This window comes from Papio anubis, chromosome 19 (genome assembly GCF_008728515.1).
Source record: "Papio anubis isolate 15944 chromosome 19, Panubis1.0, whole genome shotgun sequence".
In the NCBI taxonomy this organism is placed as follows: Eukaryota; Metazoa; Chordata; class Mammalia; order Primates; family Cercopithecidae; genus Papio; species Papio anubis.
The window spans coordinates 18,600,583-18,614,177 of record NC_044994.1 but is presented as its reverse complement, the minus strand read 5'-3'; the positions used below and the strand labels follow the sequence as shown (position 1 = coordinate 18,614,177).

General features: G+C 40.8%; 1 protein-coding gene across 3 annotated transcripts in view; it reads left to right on the top strand.

Moving 5' to 3' along the window:
• KCTD1 (potassium channel tetramerization domain containing 1) overlaps positions 1 to 13,595 on the top strand; it is a 200,189-nt gene that overhangs the window by 151,020 nt on the left and 35,574 nt on the right. For all 3 annotated transcript variants that reach the window (XM_031658939.1, XM_031658940.1, XM_009192558.4), the window contains exon 2: positions 659 to 837. In XM_031658939.1, coding sequence (XP_031514799.1) covers positions 659 to 837 — 179 coding nt within the window. The remainder of the gene's footprint in view (positions 1 to 658; positions 838 to 13,595) is intronic.

Here is a 13,595-nt window from a genome sequence, read left to right as displayed (position 1 = left end):
TCTTCAAGAAGTCAGGCATACAGAAGAGCAGTTCGCTTGTGGTCCATGAGCAAGCACATATGTATCATTTGAGGGTATATTGACTGATAAATTTGTCGTACCTCTTTGCGAGGTTGCTTTGAGTATGTGAGCTGATGGCTAGACCAGTCTGCTCTCTTTTTCCTGATTTGAAAAAGTTTAAGAAAACAGTTTGTAGAACACAGGTGTCAGAGGTCTGTTTGATTCCAAGTGCATAGCAATGAGGAAGTTTTCAAAGAGAGGGCTAACTCATATGCATTTTATTTAGATATGTATTGTTTGAAGGGTTTGATTGTTGTTTTATTTGGAATGAATAGACTTTTCATATCATACTAGTTGCGATTTGTCAATTGATAAATGCAAGAATTTGTTAGTATAATAAGCCTTCATAGTCCTCAGAGTTATTTGAAGTGAACATTAGTTCAGCTCCTTATTTCTGAGCATGTGAAGATTTCCTTTTCTTTAATACAGAATTTGTTTTTCTGATACTCATGATAACAAAAGCAAGAGCTTGCCGGTTTTTCAGGTTTTATTACTGAATGAGTATCGTTAATCACTTGTTCATTCCTTATGCTATATGTATTTCCTATCTTTCTGCTGTAAAGAGAAAAAGTGTCTAAACTTGCTTATCTCTCTGTAGGACAGTCGGCCCAATATGTCAAGACCTCTGATCACTAGATCCCCTGCATCTCCACTGAACAACCAAGGCATCCCTACTCCAGCACAACTCACAAAATCCAATGCGCCTGTCCACATTGATGTGGGCGGCCACATGTACACCAGCAGCCTGGCCACCCTCACCAAATACCCTGAATCCAGGTAATCTGAAAAACTGAAAAATCAGACTCTGACGTGCATGTATTTGATAACCTAACTGTTTTTCCTTTGACAAGCATAGCAGCGTAGCCTCGTGGAGGCAGGGGGCAGGACGTGAAAGTGTGTGAGCCACCCTGCTGCCTAGGCTGGATGTCTTCGAATCAGGATTGGACCCGCAGCTTAGTCGAGTCCATGTAAAAATGTCACAGGAGAATGGAATACTGTGATATTTTGCTCTACAATGATATTCATAATTCTCAATGTAGTACAAAAAAGATGGTGATTTCTCCCCAACACCTTCGTTCCTTCCTTCTTTAAAAACATGCTTTCTTATAGGTTCTGATAATTTTATAGGAAATGAGTTGGTTCATCAACTTGTGGACTAGAAAAAAAAAAAAGAGATTCTCAGCAGTGAGGCGTTATATTTAGATCTGTGTGCAAAAATCCATGAAGCCAAAATAGTATAGTTTTAAAAAAAGGGCGGGCCACGGAACTTACGAACTTAAGGTAGATAAATAAATATAAAAATTGTTTAAAGATAAAGGGTGATTTACAAATAGGCAGTATACATTTATGTTTATGACTTATCTCCTCCCATGCCCCTGCCCACCCATTTCTTTATTATTATTATTATTGTTGTTGTTGTTGTTGTTGTTATTATTTTGCAGCCAGGGTCTTGTTCTGTCGCCCAGGCTGGAGTGCAGTGGTGCAAACATGATTCATTGCAGCCTTGACCTTCTGGGCTTAAGTGACCCTTCCACCTCAGCCTTCCCGGGAGCTGAGACCATAGGTGCATGCCCCCATGCCCACCTAATTTTTTTTTTTTATTTTTTGTAGAGACAGGGACAGACTGTGTTGCCAAGGCTAGTCTTGAACTCCTGGCCTCAGCAATTCTTCCATCTCAGCCTCCGAAAGTGCTGGGACTATAGGTGTGAGCCATTGCACCTGGCTAATTTTTTTTAATTTTTTGTAGAGATGGGGTTGCACTATGTTGCCTAGACTGGTCTCGAACTCCTGGCCTCAGGCAATTCTTCTACCTTGGCCGTGGCCAAAGTGCTGGGATTACAGGTGTGAGCCACTGCACCTGGCCCCAACCACCCATTTCTAAAGGAGTTTCAAAGAAATAATTTCCTTTCTACCCTGGGACAACCCTCCTGGCTCTGCCCCAGATGTGGGGGCTATGCCCAGATCCTGTAAGGGAAGCTTTTTGCTGGTGGATAGGGGAGGAGGCATGCACTCATGTGGGGTAACGTCAGGAAACAGGGTGGTTCTCTGTTTCTGATGAAGCCCTTGAGCTTCAGAAGGGCACATTTTTAAGAATATCTTATGAAGTGACAGATAACAGATAGCTTGCAGTCTAAGTAGACAGCACTGACATAAAAGTCACTGACACCTTGCATACTACATGAAGGCCGACTTTTTTGATTTTGTTTTAAAATCTCACTCCATTACTTGATAATTGATGAAAGAATGTGAAGGTTGAAAAGAAGAAAGATGAAATGTTTTCTCTCTTAATTCCCAGATTTAATTTCTTCAATAGAAATGCTTTAAATAAAATAGATTTCCATTGGTTCAATTATCCAAAAGACTATATACTTTAAAATGAAATGATCGTATTAGTCATCTATGACTATTATTTAGTCACTACCTTCCCTAAGTATATTGGAATAGGGACTACAAAAAATCATTTTATAATAATGGCTTTATTTTTCAAGTATTGTGTTATATAAGTAGTGTTCTTTTTGAAAATGCCTATTTCCATTCCTTCCAACCCTCTGTGAATACCACCATCAACTACAGAAAATCACAGCTGCCTCTTTAAATGAACACTTAATTCTAGGGTTTAAGTCACAAAATGCATATTAAGAGACAAAAAGCAAACCTTAAACTGTAGCAAGATTTACTGGTCTGATCTGATGGCCTTTTGCTTCAGTTTTTAAAAATTAAACCTTGAGACAGGAGGGAAGTTAATAAAAACTACATTTTCTGTGACTTAAGCAATTGGTTTTCTTCTATGTTCGTTGTAACTAGGTGGGTCTCCTTCCACTGACTCATTCCCCCCAGGGTTTAGCCCCTAGGAAGCTCCCTAGTATCACTTGGTGGGCTGGCCAAAGTAGAAGATAGAGGGAGAGAGGCTCTATTCGTTCAGTTCCTATCTCTCAAATAATTTGTTACTTTCATTATTCTGTCGCTATATATTATGAGGTAAAGACTTCATATAGTGTCCCATTTGGAGATTCTTTCTCAGTCCATCTTTCCATGGATATTTCTAAGAGTCTACTTTTGTTCCTTCTTATCCACACCCTGAAACGTGCATCAAATAGCATGGATCTCATCACTTTCTTTACCTGCGCTGTGTCATACAATAGTCGGTAGCCACGTACAGCTATTGAGCGCTTTAAATATGGCCAATCCAAATTGAAATATCGTCTAAGTATGAAATATACACTGATTTTTAAAGACTTAGTACCAAAAAAATGTAAACTCATAATTTTTATGTTGATTTCATGTTGGAATGATAATATGTTGAGTTAAATACAACATATTATTAAAATTAATTTCACTCGTTTCTTTTGATTTTTTTAATGTGGCTACTAGAAAATGTAAAATTCCATGTGTCTTGCTTTTTATTTCTGTTGGACAGCGCTGAACTATGAAACAGATGTTTTTATGCAAGCATCTCACTAAATCTCCCCCTCCCCCAACCTGATACTGAAATACATCAAAAAGTGAATGTCTCTTTCACCAATGTGATTAGAAAAGATAGAATTGTTGATCTTCCTTTCCTAGACTTTCCCTCTGCTTTCTGTCACCAGTGAGTCCTAGGATCACGGGAGCAACAGTAAAAATAATTTGTGATTCATTAGTTCTAGGATTGGATGCTGGCAAATGGCGAACAGTTCTTTGGCTATGGAAAGGTCTAATTTCTGAACACCTGTCGTCTCTCATGTAAAATAGGCACAAATAGGTCTCCTTGCAAGGTTATTGGGAGGATTAAATGTGATTATGAAAAGCACACCATGGCCCTGTGCCCAACACATAATATTGTCTTCATACTTAATCTTCTGCCAAACCCAGGAATTGTTTCTTTTCAAAATGCCTTTCAAATTCCAAATATTTTCCATTTCTTGCTTTCCTAGCCATGGAAACAGCTTTACATCTGGATTCTTGCCTGGATGACTCCCATCTCGGGGGACTCCTGGCCTGCACCTTCTCCTCCTTTATCTTAAATAGCCAAGCCAGTCACAAGTTCCGAGACATCCTTATCATTAGGAGATATCTTTAAGAATTTGTCAAGACTCTTTGAAACAAGCCTTACAAGGTAACCTCTGTTTCAGCTGCTATTACTAAAGCAAATGACACTGCTCAGGTAACACTGGTTTTGCTGTTGAATTGACCACCGGGTATTGCTTTGTTTCCTCTTGGGTTTTGAAGGGCGTATTTTTGTAGGTAATTAAATGTTCATTTCAAAGCAACATCCAATTTAACGGGACCCATACACAAATTTTAGTAATCAAAGATACAGAGAACTAGTTCTTCATGCTTTTCCCATAGGCATCAGGTGCTCCTTCCAATTACTGGGAAAATCTCTTGCATATTATTAACCTCTCTTGGATAAATCCAAGGACATTAGGTTGCCCATGGCCATGGAATCACAAATAACTCCAATTAGTTTTGTAGATTCTGGGGTGCGTCAAACCCTTCCTACCCTATGGGACCATTCTCTGCTCCAGCCTCTTGGATTCCCTGGTTCCACTCTCACCTACCTCTTCCTTAGTGTCACGCAGAGGATAGGAGGGCTTTTCCTAGATTTCAAGGGAAAGACTTGTAGTTTAAAACTACTAATTTGTATGTAACAAGTGACCATAAAAGATGTAATATTATCTTTCTACAATTTCAGAGGTCCTGCAAAGAACCTTTACTCCATTTTGAAATGTTGTAGGTGTTTTTAAAATTCTGTCTCTACTTAACCTGCCCTCTTGGCTAAAGAGCACCCTTAGAACTTTGTCCCCCAAAAAGTAGTATGGTGGACTATATAGCTAAACATTAGAAGCACCTGGGAAGCATTAAAAAGCCATGCAAGGCCCTGCTCCAGACCAATAAATAGGAACCTCTGCAATTTTCCAAAGAGGTCTTGATTTTCACCATCTGGCTCTGAATGGCACCAAGATGTATGATCCCTTCTAGAGAATGGAGGGCTCTTCCTCAATGAATATTTCATGTATCTCATAATGGCCATTTCACCAAAAGAAAATAGCTTTCAATCTTCATTTCTCTAATTACCAAGGTTACCAGTGGTTCCTGTGTGTGTGTGTGTGTGTGTGTGTGTGTGTGTGTGTGCGGGCGTGCTTTTTTTTTTAGCTTGTAAACCTTGAGTAATGATTCAGTGAGTAAATTGACTTTTACACCTCACGGTTAACCACTCATGTTGTTATTCATTTCCATCATCAGGTGTTTTTTTAGCTAAAGGGACTAAAGTTTTCAAATTAACTGAAGTATTACATATATCAGTAATGTACTTTGTCTTAACCAATGTGTATGTAAGATGCAAAATAGCTCTTTAGGGGGTGTTTCTGAGACAGAGGTTAATCTCCACCATCTCAGTGGTAAACACTGATTCCTTTCAGAGGATCCTAAGAGTCTCCAATTCTCACTGCCATTTTGAATTGTAATCCCCAAGAAAAACACCCAATTCAGATCTGCAATAATTTCACTTTAAATAAGTATGTTTTAAGTCAAGAAAAATAGATCACCATCAAAAAAGGATTATAAATGGACAAAGAAGATAGAACATATTTTATTAATAGTTTGTTAGCTTGATTTATAGCTTGTAAATATCTAGAAGTATGCAAAGTAGACCCTCCACTCGCACTGTTGCCCTGGACTCTGAAAATTTTAAGAACAGACCTGATTATATCTTAGTCAAAAATCCAAGGTACCCTTTATTAACATCATTGGTAATAAAAGATCTAGGTAACTAAGTAATTTTTCATAAGTAATTAATATTGGTACCATATTATATGGCCTCTTTAAGATCTGCTGTTGACACTGAAATATCCTCTTAGCCACATGCATAATATTGAAAATACATTCTATTTCTGCTTTAAAAGAAGACACAAGTGTGATTTCAAAGTTAGGTCTATTCATTCTCTACTATCACCTCCAACAAAAACAATCTTAATAGCAGCTGTATTGATGGTTATTCAGATGTGGATAACCATTTTTAAAACCAAGAAGTAGACTGATACTACTAATTCGTTGAACCTATCAAGTGGTAATAAGACAGGGGTCTTAGCTAAAAGCACTGATTGTCAACCAGTGACCTGGAGGTAAAAGGCGAGATCTCATGTTTCAGTCCCCTGAGCCATCCAACCTGACTGCTTGACAAAGCTTTTGTATATTTTAAACCCAGTACATGAGTTAACTCCCACATAAGTAGATTATGTTAAATTGGTCTCTTCTAAATAGCAGTAGAGTTACTAAGCACGCTGGCATATGTAGGTAATTGCAAAACACAAGAGACTCTACTTTCAGCCTTGCAGCCGACACCCATGGCCACCCAGGGGTGTGTGTATTTGGAGCTTTAGGATGGAGATGCCAAACATGTGTGTCCTGCCAGCAGCAATCCAGCTTTTGGCGTGCGTCACTCTCGGATGTGTTAGCCATTACCGGATTGCTTATGTGGAGCTACACCAAAAGGAAAACCAGACAACTGCAACACTAAGGGACTGGTGCGTACGTTCAGAGGATAATTGCATTCAAATATTTGGCTTTCTGTGTAATTGTTGTATGCCAGCCTAGGGAGTTTGCTGTAATCCTGTATTAGGTTGGGGATTCTGTGCCATCACTTTTTATGACTTTACAGTTCCAGTTTTAACACTACAGTTCCTAGACATGGGTCCAGCAGCCTCATCGTGCAGGCCGTTGTTTTAGGATCTCAACAGAAATGCCAAAAAAAAAAAAAAGCATTCAATGTATTCACTGCACTTGCTTTCGGAATCACTGCATGGCATTGAATAGAGAGCTTTTTATTATAACCTGCTCTCTACATCCACATGCTTTATAATTCAGTGTCAATAGCAAATGTAAAAGTCACAGAATAGGTATTAGGGATTTTTAGATGAGTTGAAATCAACCTTCAATATATAGTCTCGGCACAGATGGAAAGAGAGCATATCCCTGCTGCTATGAAAAGTCTTAAGGAAACGCATAAAATGATGAACAGTTTTGATTGGTAAGATCGGTTGATCTTTAAAAAAAGAAAAAAGAAAGTTAGTTTATGGAGGAACTTAAAAGGGGGGAAAGCACCTGGCAAATGAAAAATGGAAAGTTTCTCCAGGGTAATAGAAGAAATTTTCCTCTTCTCTCTCTCTTCTTTTCATCTTACAATATTGCTTTTCCAAAATTGCTCCTCAGTTATATAGGTAAAGAGTAAATGAAATGGTTGGCTTCAAATGACTTTAAAAAAAAATGAAACTGGATTTTATGTTTCGTGCTGAAAAGCCAGTCCTTCAGTAACTTACCCTGCACAACTGCTAGATTCAGCAAACTTCCTTTGCCACTAGGGAACAAAAAAGGCCTTATTTTTAAAGTAATCTAGCTCATAAGTCTTGGGCATAATTTAAAGGAAAGATGCCATACAGTGCCGGAGTTTCCTCTGTTGTGTTTGGTTTTGTTTTGTCCTGTTTGTTTTGTTTTTTGAGAAAGGGTCTTGCTCTGTCACCCAGGCTGGAGGGCAGTAGCAGGATCATAGCTCACTGTAGCCTTAAATTCCTGGGCTTAAGTGATCCTCCCACCTCAGCTGCGTGAGTAGCTGGGACTGTAGGCATGTACCACCATACCCAGCTAATTTGTATATTTTTTGTAAAGATGGGGGTCTTACTGTGTTGCCAGGGCTGGTCTCAAACACCTGGCCTCAAATGATCCTCCCACCTCAGCCTCCCAAAGTGTTGGAATTACAGGTGTGAACCACTGAGCCTGGCCTGTTCTTCCATGTTTTCAACAGACTTGCTGTATTCGCCTCATCTGCCCAGTGCATAGTTACCAACAAAAGTCCTTGCTCTTATAGTTTACCTGGGTGAGGGCGAAGGACAGCCAGGAAACAAGTAAACCACCAGTAAGCAAGGTTTCAGTGAGTAGTGATATTAAGAAAAATATTTAGGTTGGTGCAAAAGTAATTGAGCTTTTTGCTAATGGCAACTGGGGTAGTGGGCTGGGAGTGGAGGGGAAGAGAGGATGGTTAATGGGTACAGAAAGTATCCAGAAAGAACAAATAAGACCTAGTATTTGATAGCACAACACAATGACTATAGTCAATCATAATTTAATTGTACATTTTAAAATAACTAAAAGTTGTATTTGGATTGTTTGTAACACAAAGGATAAATGCTTGAGGGGAGGGACACCCCATTCTCCACAATGTGGTTATTATGCATTGCATGCCTGTTTCAAAGTATCTCATGTACCCCATGAATATATATACCTACTATGTACCCACAAACATTTTTCAAAAAAGCAAAAGAACGTCCAGATGGAAGTGTGACATCTAGGTGTTCTTTTTCTAGAACAAGAAACAAAAAGAACACACATGATAAATAGGCCCACTTTGACATATCGTTTTCTGCCTATATTAAAACTAGTTTTATTCCTACATGGTTTTCCCCCAAAAAATACATCTTTATTTGTTCATCTGTATTTTCAAGACAAAATCTAGTTTTCATGTTAGTTTAGATTTAGAAGCAGACTTTGTCACTATCACACATCACACTGGATCTGTGAAGGTGAAGGCCACTCTGCTAGCCACAGACATCCCACATTTGCATCCCTGCCAGAGCCTTTGATGGCCAGATGAGTCATACTGGGTATCCTAATGTGAAATAACTTAGGGCGGGACTCCGGATCATACGCTCAACTTCCGGTAACTTCTCACTTACCCAAAACTTAGTCTCATCATAGACAGAAACCCTCTCCCTGGAAAGCCCTTTCTCACTTATTTCTCATCCTGTATCCTTGGGACCTGGTAGCATCCCAGCCACAGGTGAACATTCAAAAGTTTGTTCCATATATAAATTAATGATTGGGTAAAATATTGTATTCAGAGGCCAGATCCTCCAAAGAGCGAAGGGAAAATAATTGAGTAACGTTATTCAAATTATAAAGTGAAATGTAAAGGCTGGGCTGGTTTCATTGCATATATTTTCATGTATAACCTTATAGGTAGAGACTGTATTTATCCCTCTATCCCTACAGAGAAGAGCCCTGAAACTCTGAGAGGTTAAGTGGCTTCACCTTAAGAGTCAGTCTTCTTTGGGAAATGGGGTAAGAGCCAGGCCTCCAGCTCCCACTCTGACTCCACGATGCTTATTGTTTCCTCCTCTTTGATAACAATGGTTCTCTTTATTTATTTATTTTTATTTATTTTTATTTTTTGAGACAGTGTCTTGTTCTGTCACTCAGCCTGCAGTGCAGTGGCATGATCCTACCTCCCAGGCCCAAGCCTTCCTCCCACCGAGTAGCTGGGACTACAGGCACACACCACCATGTCTGGTTAATTTTTAATTTTTTATAGAGACGGAGTTTCACCATGTTGCCCAGGCTGGTCTTGAACCCCTGGGCTCAAGCGATCCACCATCCTTAGCTTCCCAACGTTCTGGGATTATAGGCATGAGCCAGGGCTCCCAGCCTGATAATGATGGTTCTCAAACTTAGAGGCAGGTTAGAATCAACTGGGACTCAATAACAACAACAAAAAATTGCCTGCCCCTACCCCTCAAAGATTCCAATTTTTTTTTTTTCACTCTATTGCCCCAGCTGGAGTACAGTGGTACAATCACAGTTCACTGCAGCATAAACCTCCCACGTTCAAGTAATCCTCCTATCTTAGCCTCTCGAGTAACTGGGACTACAGGTGCATGTCACCACACCTGGCTAATTTTTTATGTTTTTGTAGAGACGAGGTCTCACTTTGTTGCCTAGGCTGGTCTCAAACTCCTGGCTCAAGTGATCCTCCCTCCTTGGCTTCCCAAAGTGCCAGGGTTATAGGCATCAGCCACTGTGCCCAGCCCAAGTGGGCTCTTTGGATCCCAATTGTATTGGTCTGGGGCAGGTCCTGGGCACAGGATTTTTTGATGTTTCCCATGTTCAGCTGTATAATCCAACACACCCCTTTTGGAACTGTGTTCTCAGAGTGGTTTTTAGACAAAAGGTCAAATTGTCTACGATATTTCAAGCCACTTTCTTCTCAAGGCAGCCTTCACCTTATTCACTAGCCAAGGGCATCTCCGTTAGTGCTGGGACATGGGTTATCCTTGTGGAGCCCTTCAGCCCCCAAGGCAGCCAGAGCTCCAGGCCAGTCACTTCCTGCCGTGAACAAAATTCTTGCTACCCTGGTGTCATACAAGTACGGCACCATCATTTTCTGTGTGTGTCATGACTTGGAACAGTTTGGAAAGGACCGCCTTGGACTGGGCAATGGGATAAGTGGGTCTTGTTCTTATTTGCCTGTGGGTTTCTGAAGTCCTTTTCTTTCAGGCCCATATGTCCAGTGTACAGGTCTGCCTGCAGCCAGGGACAAAGTTGACTTTGGACCAGTGACCTTGCCACTTGTCTGATGGCTTGCTGTTTGTACCTATGAAGAGAAAGTTGTTAGCAACAGTCAGTGACCAGCTTCGATCCTTGCACGGTGTGCCCACCAGAAAGAATGGTGCACTTGACAACGCTGGGGTACTGAGGGCTGCTCCCCAGGCTGGGAGGATTGAGGCCCGTGGCTGTGTTAGTCACCACCCTCCTGCTGTGCCCTCCTTTCTTGTTACTGATGGAACAGTAAACCCCAAAACACCCCGCCAATGCATCAACCAGTGCAACCCTCAAGGTTCACACTCCTACACGGAACACGCATAAGCATGCATGCATGCACACACACACCAATCCAGGAAACTTTGTTTAAATTTTTATTGTAAAAATATGCCCTCTGGACCAGGTGTGGTGACTCACACCTGTAATCCAAGCACTTTGGGAGGCTGAGGTGGGCGGATCACTTGAGCTCAGGAGTTTGAGACCAGCGTGGGCAACCTGGTGAAATCCTGTCTCTACTAAAAATACAAAAATTAGCTGGGCATGGTGGCATGCACCTGTTGTCCCAGCTACTTGGGAGTCTCAGGCATAAGAATCGCTTGAGCCTGGGAGGCGGAGATTGCAGTGAGCCAAGATCATGCCACTGTACTCCAGACCCTGGGTGACACAGCAAGACTCTACCTAAAAAAAAAAAAAAGACCTCCAAACCTATGCCCTAGGTTTTAAAACAGATAATAGATCCACCAGTAGTCTTTGGTGCCTGGCATGGAGCAAATGCTTGATAAATATTTGTTGAATGTGAATGAATTTTGCTTAGTATCTCTCTTTATGTCCTGGAGCAACTCAGCCACCCCAGGACAGTTGCAGCGTGAAAGTCAAACAGTTTGAGTCTTAGGTGCTAGAGTAGCCTTAGGATCTGCCTGGCCTAGTTTAATATGGGTAGCAAAGATTTACATCGTTTTTAATTCAAGGCACAAACCAGAAAGGATTTTTCTGGTCTCACTATCCTGGAGGGAAAGAGCAATGGACCAGATTAACAGAAGAGTGATCCCTGCCTTCAGAGTGCTTTCCTCCAGTTGATAGCTTTTCCCTAATCCCCCTGTATCAGGGTCATCTCAGGGTACTTCAGACGATGCAGATTCCTGAGTTTCCACCTGCTGTTTACTTAATCTATATCTCCCAGGTTGTGAGGGAAATCTTTAGTTTTAATAAGTTTTCCCGCAATCCACATGCCTCTCCAGGTCGGAGCACCTGAGCTGCAGAGAAAGGTGATGACATGTAAACGCATCACCGTGCAGTACCGTGGGCACCATGGTGGTGTGGCAGCAGACTCACTGGCAGAGTGAGGCCTTTCCTATTGACTCTGGCACGATCCACGTCGCTTGGGACAATAATACTGACTGTACTCGTTTTTGATCAGTCATGAATAATATCATTGAGCAACACCCCAGGCATTTTTGCTCTGTTTTTTTCATCGTATTTCGAGTTTACCCTCATCATACCAGAAAGAACTTTTATAATAATAAACCATGTGATCGAATTACTCGTTTGAAAAATTCATAGGCATTTCATAGAAGATTCAGATAATCTCTTACAACGTTAACATGTGACAAATATGCACCACTTTACTGTGTCTTGAGAACAGTTCCATTCAAAGGGGTTTCATATTTTAGATGTTATTTCAGACAGCCCAGCCCACGAATCTCACGCATCTCGTTTCAAGGATATCTGTGCTATATGTATGCTAGGCTGGAAAAAAATCCCGTACAAGTTATTCTCAAGCTGGGGAAATGTTTTTTATTAGGCCAATGTGGAAAATAACCTTTGTCCCCAATTCCCAAAAAGAAGCATTTATTCACACCCCAAAACCATGATGTTATAATTTTCATTTAAATATTCAGGATTAAAAAAAGAAAACAGGCCAGGCACAGTGGCCTGGAATCCCTACACTTTGGGAAGCCAGGCAGGAGGATCGCTTGAAGCCAGAAGTTCAAGACCAGTCTGGGAAACACTGGAAAACACTCTCTCTGAAATAAATAAATAACCCAAACTTCCTATGAGTAGTATCAGAAAGTCCCTCTGAAAGAGATCTCATGGGTCCACAAAACTGCCACATAAACGCCCTCCACTGAAACATGAGCTATGTTAGGAGAAGAGTCTGGGCCACCACATCTACCAGACAGTTCAGTCTATTATTGTTATAGAAATCGCCTATAAAAATACCATTTCTTTTTACTAAAAATGCAGGATTTGTAGCCTCAGTTCGATGAATTACCAACATTTGGCTTCTGAAAGATGACTCTCAAGCTGCCTGGAGATAGGAAGTGGTGACAGTTTGTCCCCAAAGCAGCCAGCTGCGTGGGTGCAGAATGTTTTCTGTGCTGCCTTTCAGAGGTACCCAGGATGGTCCTGGTCCGGGCAGGGGATGAGAGTCAGGTGTAATCTTACAAGATGTGTGTTTTTCATGCATTCGTATTTCAAAAGTAGGCACCTGGAAGCTCCAATCTGATGGCAGTGACATTTGCAAATGAAAATGTTTTTTAAAAATCATATTTCAGTGCCACAATCGTATCAGCTATTTGCCCGACTGTCTGAATCTATTCAAGATGTGGTATCAGTGGAAAAGACACTGTCGCTGGATAATGGCTTCCTGCTGCTACCGAGTATCAAATGCCCAGTGTCAGTTTGCTTAGTAATAACATTGCTGTTTATCTTTTCTGGTGGTAATGATTATTTTTATTCTTATGCAACTTTTCTTATTGTGTTCTCCATATTCAGAAGATAAATTACAACCGTACATAACAGCTAACCACCACTTTCAAACAGTGGCAAACCTTGCCAGGCTGGGAGGGCTTCATAGCTGAAGGGTGAATTTGAGCTCGCCCGAACTTGTTTCTGTGATCGGAGCTGAGTGTGTTCCAGAACTCCCACCCAGCCTCATTAAACGTGGTGAGGCCCCTCCGACCCCGCCAAAAATTGATTTTCAAAAAAAAGCTAAAAAGTCCTGAGGGCTTTAGAGCTTAGCTAAAAACGGAAAACTCTTCTAGTCCGAAAGCAACACAAACAATATAAATATAATAAAGCAACAATATAAAAGAAAAAAAAAATAACAATGCTCTTTTAAGTGTATCCCACGGATCTGTAATCTTAGGGGCCCTAAAGAAGGTACTTTATTAAAACATCATCAT